Source organism: Strigops habroptila, chromosome 3, assembly GCF_004027225.2.
Source record: "Strigops habroptila isolate Jane chromosome 3, bStrHab1.2.pri, whole genome shotgun sequence".
NCBI classification, from domain to species: Eukaryota; Metazoa; Chordata; class Aves; order Psittaciformes; family Psittacidae; genus Strigops; species Strigops habroptila.
Window position 1 is genome coordinate 80892192 of NC_044279.2, and position 19293 is coordinate 80911484.

Below are 19293 nucleotides of genomic sequence, written 5' to 3' on the forward strand. Positions count from 1 at the left end.
GAATCTGAAGACTGATATAAAACTGTTGCAAGAAACTGTTGGCAAACTGGTCTTTTCCAAAGGAAAAGTATTTACCAGTTAATTTCTAGCTGTGTCTAGACAGTTTTAAGTTTTTATGTTTTTTTAATTGCTGAATGGAGAGATCTTCTTTCAGGACTTCAGATCCAGAATCTGTTTCCCATTTGCACATGCCTCTGTAAAATTTCTAAAACTTGTTAAATCAAAATTAAATTGAATTTATATTTTAAATTGTAACTGCTGTCTTGTGTACACACATGCACATGTGCACATGGCCTTATGCAGAGCTATCTTCCTTAGAAAAGCCTGACATATCTGGAAATTTGTGCTCCATAAACAGTGTGAGTGCACTGCAGGCACTCCAAATCACACATTTATTTTCTTCATAATTAAAAAATGACCTATCAGTGAAGTGGCACTTCCTCATGTCCTACAAACTTAGATATTTTACTGAATTCAGTAAAGCTTTGCCAACAGCTCAGAATCCAGACCAGTCTTCTAGACAGTGGTGTCTATTCCTTCAGGTACAGAAGGCCAAATGTCCTTTTTATGGAGAAACTTGTTCTGCACCTACCTTATGATGTGCTGAATAGAGGCCTCCTGTCTACACTCATGCTAACACAAGTCAGGATGACTGGCCAGATTTGCTGCAAAGGCATACTTCTGACTCATGTTCAGCTTGTTGCTTACAAGAATCCAAGAGTCTTGTCCAACAAAGCTTACTTCTATCCAGTCAGCCCAAGCAGTAGCATGGAATAGTTAGGTTCCATCTGCAGGACTTTGCATTTGGCTTTGCTGAACTTCGTAAGGTTCTCAACAGCCCATGCTGAACCTGCAATGGTCTCTCTAAATAGCACTCTTTCTTTCCAGCCTATGCTTCTCCCAATTTAGGAATATCAACAAATTTGCTGAGAGAGCACTCTATCCCATCATCCAGCTCATTAATAAAGATGTGGAACAACACTGACCTCACTGCTGGTCACCTGTGGGTGCTACTCACAATTGGCCTCTGTTTTGACTTTGCTAGTTGACATTTTGAGCCAATTTTTCACCAATATTATTGTTCACTTATCCAGTCCATATGTCACCAGTAGAACTGTAAGGATGCTATGCAAGGTTGAATAAAAGGCCTTACTAAAGTCAAGGTATTACAACAGCCACTGATCTTTCCTAATCCACACAGCTAGTTGTCCAGAAGGCAATCAGGTTTGTAAGGTATAATTGGCTTTGGTAAATCCATACTAGTTGTTCTCAATCACTTTCTTGTCCTTCATACAGCTGGAAATAGTTGCCAGGTGGATTTGTGTCATAGTCTTCCCAGGGATTGAGGTGAGTTGACTGGCCTGTAGTTCCGCTGATCCTGCTTACTGCACTCTTTAAAGATGAGTGTGATAGCTGCCTTTTTCTAATCATAAAGACCCTGCCCCCATCACCATGACCTTTTAAAGATATTAGAGAGGGTAGCTTTACAATGACATTGACCAGCACCCTCAGCATGCTTGGATTCCTCCTGTCTGGTCCTATGGAGTTGTGCAAGGTTCTGTAGTCCTGATGTTGTTGTGCCTGGAGCACAACTGTCGTGCTTTAAGCCCAACCAGTAACTCAGACCCGTGCAGCCGCTCGCTCAGTCTCCACCAGCTCCCAGAGGGATGGGGAGGAGAATTGAAAGAATGTAAATCCCACGAGTTGAGATAAGAGCAGTCCAGTAACTAAGGTATAATACAAAACCACTACTGCTACCACAAATAATAATAATGATAAGGGAAATAACAAGGGGAGAGAATATAAAACTAAAGGGAGAAAAGGAAAAGAAACCAATAAACACAAGTGATGCACAATACAGTTGCTCACCACCCACCGACTGATACCCAGCCCGACCCGAGCAGCGATCTAGCCCTTCCGGGTAACTCCCCTCAGTTTCTATACTGGGCATGATGTGCTGTGGTATGGAATACCCTTTGGCTAGTTTGGGTCAGGTGTCCTGCCTCTGCTTCCTCCGGCTTCTTGTGCCCCTCCTCCCTGGCAGAGCATGAGACTGAAAAGTCCTTGATCAGAGTAAACATCACTTAGCAACAACCAAAACATCGGTGTGTTATCAGCACTGTTCTCAGGCTAAAGTTGAAAACACAGCACTGCACCAGCTACTAAGGAGAAAAATAACTGTTACAGCTGATCCCAGGACAGTATCCACCCCTTATTCCATACCATTCACATCATGCTCAGATCTCATATTTTTCAATATACCATCGCTTTCTGTCATGTATATATACACACACACACACACACACACAGAGAAAGAAAGATATCATTCCTTAGTCCATGGACCATCCCTATAAAGTTTGCTGAGTTCATTCAGTCCATGATGTCTGGCTCCATCTCTTTTAACAGTCTTTCAGGGCAGGAGAGACGGTGTGTAGCGCTGGATTGTTGCCTGCTGACAACACTGCTGAACTCGTCTGGTCACTGCTGAGCTCGTCTGGTTTCATCAAAGTTCATTCTTTGTTAGGGTGATGATCAGAGGGAAGTCAGGGTCAGCCGATGGTGACCTGAGGACAGTTCTGCTGCTGCTGGCTTTTCCCATGACTTTATTCTCTGCTAATGATCATGACAGCACATACCTATTTTTCAAAGCCCAGAATGGCAGAGATGGGCATCTAGCTGATGGGCTATAGAAGTGTTATCTAGCAGGCAACAGCATATAATTGAGTTCATTGGCTGTTTTCCCCCAAAATTGAATCCCCTTGAGGTACACACCAGATTTCCCCATGTTCCCACATTACCCACCAAGTATATCCAGGTCCCCCACCAAGTATATCCAGGTCCCTGAGCAAAAGCAATCCCATGAGTGGGTTTGCCTTTACCTGAAGCAGGAATAACCCAGACTGTCTTCTCCAGCAAATTCTTTATGTGCACCACAGGAACTTTATCCCGCTCTACAGTATGTAAAAGTTCTGATTGGGCTGGGCCAGCCCTGTTGGCAGATCTCCTAGTGTTGACCGAGCAGGTGGCTTTCGGTAAATGTGCATCCCAGTGTTCGAAAGTCCCACCACCCATTGCTCTCAGTGTAGTTTTTAGCAGTCCGATGTCATATACCCACTCAATGCTGTGCTCTTTGGCCCAAGTGTCTATAAGGTTGTTCCGGAAATGAGTCCCATTTTCTGACCCAATTCTCTCTGGGGTGCCGTGTCACCACAAGACTTGTTTCTCAAGGCCCAGGATAGTGTTCCGGGCAGTGGTGTGGGGCACAGTGTATGTTTCCAGCCATCCGGTGGTTGCTTCCACCATGGTAAGCACATGGCGCTTGCCTTGGCGGGTTGGTGGGAGTGTAATATAGTCAATCTGCCAGGCCTCCCCATACTTGTACTTCAGCTGTCACCCTTCATACCAGAGAGGCTTTAACTGCTTGGCTTGCTTAATTGCAGCAAATGTTTCACGTTCATGAATAACCTGGGCAATAGTGTCCATTGCTAAGTCCACCTCTCGATCACGAGCCCATCTATATGTTGCATCTCTGCCTTGATGGCCTGAGGTGTCACAGGCCCACCAGGCTAAAAATAATTCACCCTTATGTTGCCAATCTAAGTCCATCTGAGCCACTTCAATCTTAGCAGCTTCATCCACCTGTTGGTTGTTCTGGTGTTCCTCAGTGGCCTGACTCTTGGGTATATGAGCATGTACATGGCGTACCTTCACCACCAGGTTCTGCACCCGGGCAGCAGTATCTTGCCACAGTGCAGCAGCCCAGATGGGCTTACCTCTGTGCTGGTAGTTGCTCTGCTTCCATTGCTGCAACCACCCCCACAGGGCATTTGCCACCATCCACGAGTCAGTATAGAGATAAAGTACTGGCCATTTTTCTCGTTCAGCAATGTCTAAGGCCAGCTGGATGGCTTTCACCTCTGCAAACTGACTCGATTCACCCTCTCCCTCAGCAGTTTCTGCAATTGGTCATAGGGGACTCCATACAGCTGCCTTCCATCTCCGATGCTTTCCGACAATACGGCAGGACCCATCAGTAAACAAGGCATATTGCTTTTCACTTTCTGACCGTTCATTCAGCACGTGGGGTGGGGCATCTTCAGCACGTGTTGTCTCCTCCTCTGGTGACATTCCAAAATCTTTGCTCCCTGGCCAGTCCACGATGACTTCTAGAATTCCTGGATGACTGGGGTTTCCTATTCGAGCTCGTTGTGTAATTACTGTGGCCTACTTACTCCGTGTAGCATCGGTTGCATGACGTGTAGAGGAGACCCTGCCTTTGAACATCCAGCCCAACACGGGCAACCAGAGTGCCAGGAGGAGCTGCGCTTCAGTTCCAATCACTTCTGAAGCAGCTCGAACCCCTTCACAGGCTGCCAGTATCTCTTTTCCGTTGGAGTGTAGCTGGCCTCGGATCCTCTGTATCCCTGACTCCAAAAGCCGAGGGGTCGACCTCGAGTCTCCCCTGGAGCTTCTGCCAGAGGCTCCAGGTAGGACCGTTCTCCCTAGCTGCGGTGTAAAGCAAAATTTTCACATCTTGCCTGGTCCGGACTGGTCCAAGAGCTACAGCATGAACTGTCTCTTGTTTAATTTGTTCAAAGGCTTGTCATTGCTCAGGGCCCCATTCAAAATCATTCTTCTTCCAGGTAATGTGATAGAGAGGGCTTACAATCAGACTGTAATTTGGGATGTGTATAATCCAGAACCCCACAACACATAAGAAACCTTGTGTTTCTTTATTATTAGTTGGTGGAGACATTGCTGTTATCTTGTTGATCACATCTGTGGGCATCTGGCGCTATCCATCTTGCCATTTTATTCCCAAAAATCGAATCTTCTGTGCAGGTCCCTTGACCTTACTCCGTTTTATGGCAAAACCGGCCTTCAGCAGGATTTGGATTATCTTCCTGCCTTTCTCAAAAAATTCTCCCATTGTATAGCCCCATATGATCATGTCATCAATGTATTGCAGGTGTTCCAGAGCTTGCTCCTGTTCCATTGCAGTCTGGATCAGTCCATGGCAGATGGTAGGGCTGTGTTTCCACCCCTGGGGCAGTCAATTCCAAGTGTACTGGATGCCCCTCCAAGTAAAAGCGAACTGTGGCCTGCACTCTGCTGCCAAAGGAATTGAGAAAAATGCATTGGCAATATCAATTGTGGCATACCACTTGGCTGCCTTTGACTCCAGTTCATATTGAAGTTCTAGCATGTCCGGTATGGCAGCACTCAATGGTGGTGTGACTTCATTTAGGCCACGATAGTCTACTGTTAGTCTCCACTCTCCGTTAGACTTTTGCACTGGACATATGGGGCTATTAAAGGGTGAGCTCTCCAGTCAACGGATCAGCTTGTGGATAGGAATCAGGGAGTCTCGGTTGGTGCAATATTGCCGCCGGTGCACTGTTATGGTTGCAATTGGCACTTGTTGTTCTTTGACCTTCAGAAACCCCACAACAGAAGGATCCTCTGAGAGACCAGGCAAGATGGACAGCTGCTTAATTTCCTCCATCTCCAAGGCAGCTATACCAAAAGCCCATTGGTATCCTTTTGGGTCTTTGAAGTACCCTCTCCTGAGTTAGTCTATGTCAAGGATGCATGGAGCCCCTGGACCAGTCACAAAAGTGTGCTTTTGCCACTCCTTCCCAGTTAGGCTGATTTCAGCCTCCAGTACAGTCAATTCTTGGAATCCTCCTGTCACTCCAGAAATACAAATGAGTTCCATCCCTTGACAGCTTGATGGCATCAGAGTACACTGTGTACCGGTATCTACTAGAGCCTTATACTGCTGTGGGACTGATGTGCCAGGCCATCTGATCCACACAGTCCAGTAAACCTGATTGTCCCTCTCCTCCACCTGGCTGGAGGTAGGGCCCCTCTAACAGTGATCATAAGATTCTCCACTTATGTCTTGTAGAAAGGGATTAGAATTCCTTATCACAGGAGTTGGAGTAAAATCAGCTCTTCCACTCCATATGAGAAGCTGCTCACCAAAGACTGGAGCAGCAACTTTCTTGGGAGGATCACCCTTCACCGTTGTTTTCAATTCACGCACCAGATCCTCCAGAACTGAACTGAGGTAGGTTTTCCACCCCACTTTCTCATGTCTTCTCCATGATCCTGCAGATAAAACCATAGGGTGGCCCGTGGCGCATACCTCCTATATCTTCTCTCTCAGGCAACAGGGCGCTTTCTGTTAATAGCTGAGACGCAGGTTGGTACACATGGGGAGTTGGATAGATCATCTTTCAATTGTTTGACCTCCTGGGACAGTTTTTCCACAGCTGAAATGATGGAAGGGATGAGACTGTCTTCAAACTCTCAGAGTTGATGACTCATTTCATCCACTGTTGGTGCTGCTGCCTCACTCCAGGTCATTGATGCCAATGAGTGGGCATATGATGACGGTGCACTCCGTATAAGTTTCTGTCACATGAGTCATGTACATTTGACTTCATCTGGATCTATGGGTGCATTCCCAGCATCTGGCCTACAATAGATCATCTCTAGAATGGCCGATTCCCTCAGGGACTGGATACCTCTCTCTATTGTGGTCCACTTGGCTGAACAACGCAGGACATCATCCTTATAGGGATACCTTTCCTTCACAGCTGCCAAAAGCCTCCTCCAAAGGCTGAGAGCTTGTTTCTCTTTCACAATTGCTTTGTCAATTCCTCCTTCTCTAGCAAGTGATCCCAGCTGCTTGGCTTCCCTATCTTCTAGTTCATGACCGTTGGCCCCACTGCCCCAGCATTGGAGCAACCAGGTAATGATGTTTTCACCTGGAAGACCGTTGAAATCTTTTCGCATATTCCACAGCTCAGTCGAGGTCCAGGATTGCGAAGTCACCTCTTCTTCCTCTTCCTTTTCTTCTGATTCCTCTATTAATAACTCTTGTTCAGATGCCATCCCCTGTAGTATGCACATTGGGTCCTCATCTTTCTTTACTGCACAAATTGCTCTTTGTGGCTCTCGTTTGCTTTTCCCCTTGCTTACAGAGGCAACTGATATTGGCATGGATTGGTCCTTTGGTTTAGCTGCAGTGTCCATCACTGTGGTTGGAGTGGTTGCAGTGTCTGCCACTAGGGTTGGAGCAGCTGCAGTGTTTTTCACTGGGGTTAGAGTGGCTGCAGTGTCTCTCACTGTGGTTGTAGTGGCTGCAGCGTCTTTCACTGCGGTTGGGGAGGCTGCAGTTGTCAGGGTCAGCCTAACTCCTTTCCCCTCTTTTTTATGACAAGTAGGCATAAAATATCTTGTACATATATTTGCAAGTTTAGGTGGGCCTGCAAAAAACTCCTTGTAAAACAACGCTATGCCAAACTTGGTATCTGTCCTAGGCTCTTACCCAAACGTAGCCTCTTCTCCCTAATACTATTTAACCTCTCTCCTTCCGCAAGTTCTCACTTCTTATGTGCTAAGGGAAGCTAAGTCCACCTACAGTGGTCTTGCAGAACATTTTCTTTCTAAGTGCCTGAGTAAGCCTTCTTTATCCCATACACCCAAGAGACGATAAAAGTCAAGGAAGTCCTTATCCAGCCATCTTTTGCTCTACTGATACTGGAGCAAGTCTATGTCTACTCTGCAGACAAGCAACTCCTTGCAATAATATAACGAATCCTTTCCCTTGCCAATTTTGATGCCTATTTACTGGGATGTCTAAGAGCCAAGCAAAGACTGCCTGGGTTTGAGGATCAGATTTGCTGGTGGGACACATTTGACTGGAAAACATTAATCAAATACCCTAATCTAGTCAAGGACGTTTCTTAAAACATGCATGTTCATAAGCACACGTGGAACAGAAACACTTTCCATTATTCCTTTGCAGATGAAGCCACATTCTCAATGATATAAAAGACCTTTCGTGTAGTTCTGGCAATATAAGCAGACCTCTTTTACTAAGGTAGGTTTCAGTTAACATCACAATACGATAACTACATCCTTTATTCAAAATCATTCTTTACAGAAAAGTGGAGGTTTGTCTATATTACCTTTTAGAAAAGATTAATAAGCTACATTCTCCTGAAAAAAAAAAAATAAAAATCAGCCTTCTGTAGAAAAAACAAATGCCTAAAACTTAAAGTGTTTTCCACCTTAGATAATTTTGTTTCAAACAAACTCAGAAATATTACCACTTCAGGGTACCACTGCAGATCCTCATCAACTTTCATGTCTCCCTAGCTGCACTTTGTTTAGTAGCACATATTGATGCCTATCATGGTGTGGGAAATACTATAGTATAACACTTTTACAGAATGACCAGGGAAACACATTTACTGAAAAACATAAGAATGTGAGAATCCAAATAACATCATCCATATGGTTACACTTCTAGAATCAAATACAAATAAGTATTTTAACCAAGTACTTTGAGATTTGAATCTCGTGTAAAGGGTTAAGAGCTCTTGTAAAAGAGGAGATTCTAATCATATTTATCTTACATCAAGTCCCATTTACACCTGTTTGAGTTGTGCAGTGTTGCTAATTGCAACCAGCACCAATGGTAATTTGTCGTTCTTGTCATTAAAGCATCATAAGGGTTTTACATTTCTTGCAACACTGGCTGGTTTATTTACTCTGGTAAATAACGCCTAATTGGAATGGAGTTATTTATTTAAATATCTGCTCACCAAGGTAAGTTAGAGTTTCACATTTGGGTTGTTAGAGCCAATTTACAGAAGTAGTACGTGTGTGGTTGTATCTTCAAAAAAAAAAAACCAAAATCCCAATGATTTTGTTCTACACTCTGAGACAAGTAAGAGCTTTTGTCGAGTTTTGGATTTGGAGGAAACTGAGATGCAAATCTGCTATCTCTCACTGAGCCAACAATTCCCTATCTAATCTGAAAAACTTGACACAGGATTTAGATATAACTGGTGAGAGGCATAAACTTTCGGGTAAATTCCTGCTGAGCTCTAAGCTTGATAGCCATTGTGAAATCCTGCCTCTTCAGAATTCCTACAAGCAATTATCCTTTCCCCATCCTGCTCACCTCCCCCAAAGTGAGAATAATTTTTACTGCTAAATTCAAACCTGGTGGTATAGTAAACCTTCCTGTATCATCTGGCCAGTAGCACTGAAACACTGATAGCAATAGAAACAAAATTAAAAGAAATAGAGATTACCTGTAGAAAATCCCATCTTCTTGTGGCACTTCGTAAATTCGATATTAAAATAGGTGACCAAGGCATGAATGTAATCATTACGCTGAATTTGTAGGCAGAATGCAGAAGTAAATGCCAATTCTTCAGTCTTCACTGTATAAATATCAACTTCCTGTTTTGAGGAGAAAGAAAAAGACATTTATAGGCAGATGTCTGTGATGCTGAGGTTAAGCCTTACATGATGTACTTAAGCATTTTATTTAATGATCAGCAACAAAGACAACTGGCAGCCCTTTAACACTGTAAGAAATTAATTGTACATTTGAATACATCAAATAATCAGCAAACGATTCATTTATCCAAGTTGACAGAGTGTGATAAGAAAGGTCACTCACAGAAGAGTGTATGTCCTTGGGAATGGCAGGGAGGGGCTACAGGAGCTAAAGGAAATCAAGGTAGAGATGTGCTTTGACAAACACAGGCATGTTGCAAATACTCTAGCAACAAAAGCCAGGGGTCATATCACTGACCTCCCAGCATTACTTCAGACACACTGCAAAAATGGACAGCATAGTCTAGAATGTCCATTAGAAGGCTCTTTTAGGGCATAATAGAGGGCTTTCTTAGCAATTGCATTCTTTAATCTAAGAGAAGTCTGCAAAAACATCAGAAAGATTCAGCCATATTTCAGTTACTGACGTCTTTGCACAGAACACATATCACGTGTTTCTGAAACTTAGAAAACTTATGGTGAGATGATTTAACCAAGCTATAGTTTGGGCCTGTCTGATTAGCAATATTTTTCAAGAATAACTTAATTGTAACAAAAATTATTCTATTACATTGCAATGGCACTATGAGTCACCAGTGTTTCTAAGTGACCCATGATCATAAGTGGTCATTTAAAGCCTTAAAATGTGTTTTTTGTTTTGGTGTTTTGGTTTTGGGTCCCTCTCCCCTCCCTTTTTTTTCTTTGGTGTGTTTTTTTGTTTGTTTGCTTTGTTGTTTTGGAGGTTTTTTGAGTGGTGGTTTTTTTGGTGGGTTTTTTTTGAGGGAGGGGAGGTGGTGTTTTTTTTTAAAGAAAGATAAAAAGAAAAAAGCATACTAGGAATAAGAATTTCAAAAGTCTCCTGGCAGACTTCCATAGCAGCCTGCAAAATTTGCTTTGACAAGCTAGACTGGACTGGTAGGGGACAGCTGCAGATTTCTGTAATTTTTGTGGCTTTTTAGTGGTATCACTGTGGGGAAATTGTGAATTATGTCAGATAATGAGGCACATAAAAGGGATCTAGCTCCCTCTCTCTGAGCTGTATTGGCTTTGCAGGGTAAAGTGGAATCAAAAGCAGTAGGAAATATTTTTATTAGAGAAGTTAATGGAAATGTCTCAGAAATACTGAATAGATGTGCTGGATAAAACGGTCATTTTTTACAGTTATTTTTTTTAAGGACCGAAACACGGTTTTTTTAACTGTGCAAGACATGAGACAAATGTGGGGATTTTTTAATTAGCTAATTAATATAGTTTTGAAACTGGCCTGGTCCTGTTTTGGTGATCTCTTTGAATTGTACTCTGGCTACTATGCATTCTTACATTAAATATCACTGCTTATTGAATGTTAATTACAGCTAACAGCAAAGGGGACTAATGCTGTATCTGCATAATATAAGTGGAAAAGTAATGATTTACCAGATTTCATTCAGATTTCAAAAACAACAAAATGGGCATAGTTAAAAAGGGATCTAATAAAAATTCAGCTCTTAATTATACTAAAAAATTAAAATGTGTTAAGTTGAGCAACATAAAAGTGTCAGAATTATCAGCTAAGTAAGGAGGTCCAGACTGTAGCTGACACTCTAAGAATGACCATGAAACATCCCATACTACATGTCCCTGTTGCAGCGAGACAGATAGAGGTCAAGATTTTACATTCAGTGCATAAAGAATGGTTCTTGAGCTGTCCATGGCACAAATTGCTTTAGGACTGAGCAAATTATGTATAGAAGATCATTTAGAATCACAGGAATGATGACAGTGAGGCTGAGATGTGGTGTTGCCAGCTGCTATGTATTTCTTGTTTGAGTGGTATCACCCTAGCTGACAGAAACACAGCTAATCAGAGAAACAGCTTTGAATTAGGTTTGCTGATGGGAAAAATGCTGACTTGCTGCTGATCTGTTTCCTCATACAAATCATAATTAAGGTTGCTTTTAGAGTGCCAATGTATGTCCTTTTGGATCCCCTTTCCAGCCAGTCATCTTACTCAGCTAGGATTGTGTGAGCACAGAGATAAATCAAAGACTAAAATCTCAGCGAACGTCTGGTTTTGGTGAGGTATTTTTTGTTTTGTTTCTTGGGTCCCTTACCCCCCCCCCCCATTTGTTTTGTTTGTTTGTCTGTCTATTTGTTTGGATTTGGATTTGGGGTTGCGGTTTTCCCCTCCTCCTTTCTCCCACTGCACCAGCTGTCTTGGTTTGGACAAAGGGAAATGGGTCACTCCAACATAGGATGTGACAGTGAAGGCAGTGCAGGTAAAGGTGCTGAACTGATGCAGAAGCTGGAGGACCAGTAGCACTGATACAAACAGGTATTGCCAGCTTCAGGAAAAGGATTGCTCTGAAGGCTGAGAAGTAAAATTAATTGCTAGGGAAAGGAGAAAGGGCTAAACCTTCTTTTGTGACAAACACTGAGAAAATTGCACACATGCATATAGGTATGTGGGGAGCACTGAACGCAGGAGTCACCCCCACAAACCACATTCACTTTTCCAAAAGAAAATGCTTTTGCTTTTTGTTTTATCTTATTTTTCTTTTTTAAAGAGTACGGAGAACTAACAGAATGTGGGCAGAAACAACATTAAATTCTGGGGTTTTCAGGGGAGCAGTGAAAGAAGAATGGAGTATCTGAGATTGACTAGATAGCATATGGTATTTTCCTATTAGATGAAATAATAGGGATGCAAGTGTTATCTATGGCTTCAACATAGAAGATACCTTAGCCTGCTGCCAGGGCCCATTTTCTGCCATCTTTTCCTGTTTGCAGAGAAGGAAATGCCTGAAAACTACTAGGGTGTTGTTTGGTTTGGGTTTTTTGGGGGGGAGAAGAGATAAAGGGGAGGATGCTGTAAGGAAAGACTGAGGAAAACTGTTGGAAAGGAAAAAGTGATAGGAAAAGTCATTTAGAAAAGAGAAGTGAGATTTTCATGTAGAGAAAAAAATAGAGAGCAAAAATGAGAAAAGAGTGAAGAGAGATGGAAAATAAGTGGCATAAGTGCCTCTTGATTCACTTTAGGAGAAGCTGGGAGAAAGGAATGTGATTAAGGAGTTCACTGAAGTCACTGTGGAGCAAGAGAAGAGTCTCATGAGGAGACTCATGGGTGAAGATTACTATGGGAGAAGAACATGGGACTCATGAGAGCTCACAGTCAAGCACCTCGCATGTGTGGCTGGATCTCTCTGAGCAACAGTACCATTTTGCAGAAAACACTGCAGATCTTCCGAAATAAGGCTTCATACAAGTGAATCACAATATTTCCAAAACAGTGGAAATTTCTCAAAGAACTGGGTATTAGAGCATACATTTCCCCCCCCCACTCCTCCCCCCGGGTTTTTTTTGTCCAGGAAGGGCAGTTTGTGGCTTAACTAGCATTAAACTGTGTAATCTTAAAGTGGTGTGTGACCTGTAGGAGCTTTAAACTCTTCCTGGAAAGTGTGGGAGTATAAGCATAAAAGTAGGTTTCTTTCTTTCCTTTTTGTTTTTGTTTGCTGTTTTTTCTCTGTAGCTAGATAGGGGAGAATATTCAGGGAAGTCCAACAATATTTATTATTATAAACTGGATGTGGCATGTTCTTCATTCTTGTTTGGTTTTGTAATTCTTGGCAACTCTCTCATCGCAGGTGTTTCTACAGGTATGTGAACAATATGTTGTTCACATTGTAGCCTCTGGTGCTGACACCAAATCAAATTAACATGGGGAAAACGTCTCCGGTCACCTCAAACCTATTTGTATTTCTCTGGTATGCAAGGGGATCAGAGAAGAAAACATAGGTATTTTACTGAGTTTGAAGCAAACTTTTCCAGTTTCTCAAATGTTAGTGAATGCAGTAGGCCCTCAGGGTGATTGTATAATTTTCCTGAGATCAGTTATTGACTCTGGCGGTTTGAAGGTCAATACCCTCCCTGGCAATTGGAATTTAAACAGATGACTTCTACTTGCCAGAAAAATTCCTATGCCTCCAGGATATATTTAAGAGATCATTCAAAGAGGAGTTGCTTCCACAACAAGAAGATGCTGTACTCCCTGCAGTCACCAATCCCCAGCGCACCTGTGGCTTAGTGGCTAGAGTTTCTTGAAGGGTTAAAGAGTTGGGTTACATCCAATTCCTGAAGAGTACAAATGAGGATATTTTACTCAGGTCTCCAGCATTCTAGGTAAGTGTCATGGTTACGTAGCATGCAGGGGTTGATGTTTTAGTTTACTGATTTTGTGGAATAATTCTGAGCACCTAATCTGGGAATTTAAATCAATGCAGAAGCACAAGGCTCTGGTCTATTAGAAATGCGTCTAGTGACTAGTTTATCACTGACAGGGAACTCAGTGCAGGGAACTCAGACGCACCTGGTTTTGGGTTGAATACCCACCTAAAAAGTCCTTTTGTGAATCTAATATGAATAAGCTGTGCTGTCTTGAAATGCTGTAATAAAACATTTGAATAATTAAACATGATTGCTTTGTTTATTCTCAAATGTTCTTTTACATTAATATTACTCTCCGAATTCACAAATATTTTCAGGATCAAAGAAATGTACTTCATATGAATAAAACCATGTGCAAAAGTAAATTATATTAAAAAAAAGAATTGCAACCTCAGTTTTTCTTGCTTCCATATTGCCAGCTTGAACAAAAGCCTTCCTCCTTCCTGCCTTTCCTTGACAATTTTATTTTTTTTACTGATCAGTTTATGAGAATGGGGAGTGGTTTCTGCTTGTGTAGTTATTACCTGCTTTACTCCTATAGTGCCATTACATAGTAAAGCACCATTCAGTGTACGGATAAAAGATGTCAGGCCATGTAGAATTAAATATAAAAGCTGAATAGAAACAGTTTGAAAAAGCTTGTCTGTCTTCTTAAACCAAATTACTTTTAAAGACCTTCTAAAGAAAATATTAGATTTGCACTGCATTTAAGGGTATGCAGCTTTTATAACTTTTTATTCTGAAGAAACCAATCCATTTTGCCACCTGATATCTCACTCTCCAGACATATTTTGTGAAGTCTAAATAGCTGTTTATTTTGTGTGTGTTGCAATTTCAAATTGCTCTGGCTCAGGCTGTTTTCGGACACAACCATCCTGTGTTCCCCTCAGTGCAGATGGACTGTGTGTGCATACATACTCACATAGAGTTTTTACTTCTGTTCCTTTTTGCTGCTTTCAGTAAAGTTTCTGTAGATTAATGGTATGTCTTTCCTTTTGGCATATGGGAATACTTAATGCTGTATTTGTTACTGGCAAAAAGCGAAAGGGAAAAGTTAGAACTGAGTCTTTGGAATAAACGAGCACACTCTTGGATTCATAGACCTGATTGCTGTGAGATTATTCATGAGAGCAGTCCTCACACATGAGGCGCATTCCTGCACATGGAAGGAATTCTAGAGCTTTCATTGTGTTCCTGCAGGCTGTGGATTCTCTCGTGAAGAGCTATGGATTCTTAATGTGGTCTTGTGAGCAGGAGTAGCGACCATTCTGTTTTATACGTAGAACAGGGTACAAAGTAACCTTTGGCTGCAGATGTTGGGGCTGGGAGAACGCAGTAAAATTCTGGATAGGGCCAAGAATTAGGAAGTTATACAAGTAAGTTAGGTTTCAATTCTGATCTCATGCTCTGGAGTAAATTAGAGTTGTTTCTCAGAGCTGTCCGATTCAGAAACTGATGCTTCAATCTTTCTTACTGCAAACAGAATTAATATAGCCCTTCTCCTCAGCAACATTCCATCAGTAATTTCCGACCTCTATTTACAAGAAGGTAGGGCAATTAAAGTTCATATCTAAATCCACCATATCTCTATTATCCAGTATTTGCACACGTATAATTCGTGTAAGAGTCTTAAATTACAGTTAGCAGCAGCCAGATGAGTACAGAGTCACAAGGAGCATCTTGCTTTTGTGTATTCCGTAAGTGATCAAGGTAATGTTCATGCTTAGTTCAGGTGACAGTATTGGGCATGTGCAATATACTAATACTAATTTAAAACTGCACTATTTTCCTTCTTCGTGTGATATCATTCTATCATGATGGCTTCTGCAGCTAGTTAGAAGCATACAAAGATAGCAGTAAAACACAAGCAGCAGATCTCCAACGAATCCTACAGTTAGATGTAAACATTCATAATTAGGTATATTTGGAATTACCAAACCTTTATTAAACAGGCATTGGTCACCACTTGCTTTGGATCTACTATGTCCACCAAAGGCTCCTTCATGGCAACATCCCTAATACAGGTCATGTCAAAGCCGTACACATTCTCCCACCCTGTCAATGCAAATGAATGTGTCAAAGATTAGCAGTAATAATAAAAATATTTGTTTCTCAACGCATCTTTCATTTGAAAGAATTTCTACCATTCCCTTACTCTCAGCTCTCCTCTTTTGCCCTTTGCTTCCTGCCTCAGTTGTCTATGTCATCATTGCTATTTTACAGATAATGCACTTACGACAAAATAACCCCTCAATATACATCTTAATATACATCTTGAAAAAGTGGGCCTTTTTTTTGGTGTCTCCAAAACTGTGTTATATGAGATTTGTCGATGATTTTCTGTCTTTAGACATTTGAGAGTGTTGCCCAAAATCATATAATATGTCATATTGAGACTGGAGAATAGCTGCTAAGGTTATTCTATCCTTTCCTATCCATTTTTGTTAATATTTCTTTTTTTTTATAGATTGCTATTCAATCGGCAGATTGCATGCTCTTTTAATTATTTAAGTAGTCTTAGTTTCAACAAGTGCATTACTAACAGGAGTAGAATTACAGGTGTTTTTCAATATTTGGGGCATCCAAGTTTTAATATGCATGTACATCATGACAAAAAAGCAAAATGTCCACTTTCTAAAAGATACAAAAGCAATGATGATCTTATTTGAATTGTTCTTCTCATTGTTTCAATAAATGCTTCTTATCTTGGTTTCATTTTATGTGTATTTTTTCTTGAACAAAATGAAAATGTTGAAAAGTACACTGGCTTTGCTTTTAAGATTGCTTAACAAAATGAAAACAAAAACCTCCAAAAAAGTGAAATCTTGGTCTTATGGACCATATGATTCAGTGCTCCATCTGCAAGTCTAAACTGAATACTGTGAACTTTTTAAAAAACTTTCGGAACCCAAGCAAGGTAAACTGATAAACAGCAATAGTGAGCATGTTTGAAATGTCTTATTTTTTAAGAGCATAGCATTTGAGCTACTGCCATTCCCAGAGGACTGTAATTAAAAATGTAGTATGAGCAAAATATCTGCATACTTATAAACTGGAACAAATCTGGACATGGATATGTTGATATGTTCTCTCTTTATTGGGCTGTGAGTTTCTCAATATTTCAGGGGAGCTGATGATCGAAACTTACATTTCAAGCATCATGAGCATGTGGGAACTTCAATTTATATTTATAGAAGCTGTATGTTTTTATGTGGTTACTCAGAAAAGATCAACTAGGAAACCCCAAAGGAACAATTTACTAAACAAGAGTTGTTGGGGCCTCCATCACTTGATGTACTTCAGCTTACACAGGATGCTTTTGAAATGTATGCCACAATCTGTATTAGACAGACACCTGTCACAGGAGTTAAAATTCTGTTTTACGTTTTTCAGGCAATCAGACTAGACTATAGTAGTACTCTGCGGCATTAATAAAGTTTGAGAAATCAGAAGTCAGACTTTTTTAGAAACCTCACACTGAATTCTTTCTCAATCGATACGATAGTTCTTGAGCGCCCTTTAAAATGCTTATCCCTGAATCTCATATGAAGACAAGACTCTATCCAACTTAAGAGAGAAAAAAGAAAGATGAAAAATTGAAATGTAAGGAGACAGTGTCAAGGATTTACAAGCTGAAAAGAGAGACAAGATGGTGATGCACATAGCTAGTGAGATGGAAATAACTGAAAAAGACACAGAGCTACTAAAAGGGAGGGAGGAAGAGAAATCAGAGATGAAATCAGAAAAGAAAGTGCCTTAAATGAAAACAACACTTCAGAAAATAAAAAGAATCTGAAACTTTTCCTTTTCTTTAATGATGAAAAAGTAAGTTGAAAGCAGGTGTATTGTCCGTGAGAAAAGGAAAAGGTTCAAGGCCTAGAAAGAAAAGGGTTCAAAGGCAAAGTAAATAAGGCATAAGGGAATTTTTTGGGCCAAACCAGCTTTGATTCCTTTAGAGAATGGATGTCTCACACATACTTTTGAATTTGTAAATTCAAAAGAAGAAGGAGAAAAATCTAGGCTGTGCTTGAGGAGTAGATATAATTGCCTCTGACATCTACACGGACTTCTTGTCACTCTCCCACTGCACTGGGCTTGTTTTTGACTCAAAATGGCAGTTCTGACCCGTTGGCAGTTCTGTGTATTGGCACTGAATTTGACTACAGAAACACCAAACCTTCTTTTCTGAGAGGAGCTGAAACGGAAGGAATAAGGAGTTAGGCATTTTCATTTAAAGGTTGACTGAACCCACCAATTATACCCAAGCTTTTGCATGTATCCTTAATTTATAAAACTGCTTAGGAATTTTGTGATTTTTTTTCTTCCCCTGATTGAAAATGCCTTTAAGTGAAATTGGCCAGCTTTAAAAAATAAATGAAAGCAAAAAAAGAATAAAATAAAAAAGAGAGTGAAATAATGTAGAACTTATTTCATCAAAACTATTTTGATCAAATAAATTCAAATTTAGGTGACTTGGGGGACAACCAGTTGAATGTGAATCATGAGTATGACCTTGAGGTGATGAAAGTGAACCACATGCTAAGGCATGAGAAGTGTCCAAGAAAACTGGGTTTGCTTAGCCTGGGACAGCAAACACTAAATTAAATGGTGGGATTTAATTGCTATCTGCTGGTACAGCAACAAAGATAAAGTCAGATTCTCTTCAGGTGACAAGAGACAAGGAAGGCAAGTTTCAGCAAGGAAAATTCTGACTGGATATTCAGAAACATGTTTACTCCTGAGGGTGCTTCAGCATGTGAACAAAGGAATAGCCATCTCCTGACTGCAGGCCAGGGCACTGAGTGCCCTGCTTAACTGTGAAATCTGGCCTGCTTTGAGCAAGAGGCTGGACTAGGTGACCTGCAGAGGTCACTAACAGCACCAGTTATTGAATGAAACTTCAAAGAAAAAAAAAAAATTAAATGTAAAGTCAATTTTATGCATCTATGAAGTAAACGAAAAAAGTTTAGAACTTTTTTCTTCTTGACAAGCTAATTTTCCTAGGCTTATTTCTTAACATTTACAATTCATTTGCATATTATTAATTCTTCTGTTCTTGTTTTCTAAAAACAAAAACTAGCACCTGGATATTACCAAATTTAATGGCAGTTATGCGGGATGATGTATTGATCAAAACAACAAAACTAAATCTACTAAAATACACATTGTAAAATAGAGGTAGAAGTATCAATATAACTCTAAGCAAGGTCTACATCAGTTTATTCACGTATCTTTCCTTTGTGCACTTTACATCATACAAGTTTCCCCAATTTCTCACCAAACTAGAGTTTTCTCAGTATTTATATTGGAATTCTGGCCTGGTCAGGATGATTTCTTGGCTTTTTTAAAACTTTACCAGCAAAGAGATTACAGCAGGCCAGAGTAAATCAAATATTTTAGGGAAATAAACATAGAAGAGTGTTACTGTTAGGCATTTACTCACAGTGAATTTTGAAGTCCTTGTACTGTCTGTCTTCAATTGCTACCACGTACAAAGCAGCTCGGTCTGGAAACATTAGCCCTCCAGGTTTCTGTTGATGAATTGTGGGGAAATGGATCTCGTAATCTATTCACCTGACAAAGACATTACATTTTGAACTGCACATACAAAAACCAGACAAGCACCCCTTGCATGCCTTTATTGTTTTCCTGCAGATTGTCACATCAGCTTTAACCTCAGCAACTCTTGCAGCCTGTAGCAATGTCATTAGATAGTGCCTATAC

The 19293-nt window shown here is 40.8% G+C and overlaps 1 protein-coding gene across 6 annotated transcripts in view; it reads right to left on the bottom strand.

Annotated features, from left to right (window-relative positions):
- PRMT8 (protein arginine methyltransferase 8) overlaps window positions 1-19293 on the bottom strand; it is a 71478-nt gene that overhangs the window by 4455 nt on the left and 47730 nt on the right. For 3 of the 6 annotated variants that reach the window (XM_030478816.1, XM_030478817.1, XM_030478819.1), the window contains 3 exons: window positions 19013-19100; window positions 15509-15624; window positions 9117-9267 (listed from right to left, as the gene is read on the bottom strand). In XM_030478816.1, the coding sequence (XP_030334676.1) occupies window positions 9117-9267; window positions 15509-15624; window positions 19013-19100 (355 nt within the window). Of the gene's footprint in view, window positions 1-9116; window positions 9268-13734; window positions 13788-14491; window positions 14600-15508; window positions 15625-19012; window positions 19144-19293 lie in introns of all 6 variants that reach the window. The other 3 variants (XR_003990483.1, XR_003990485.1, XR_003990484.1) reach the window with 3 other exon arrangements.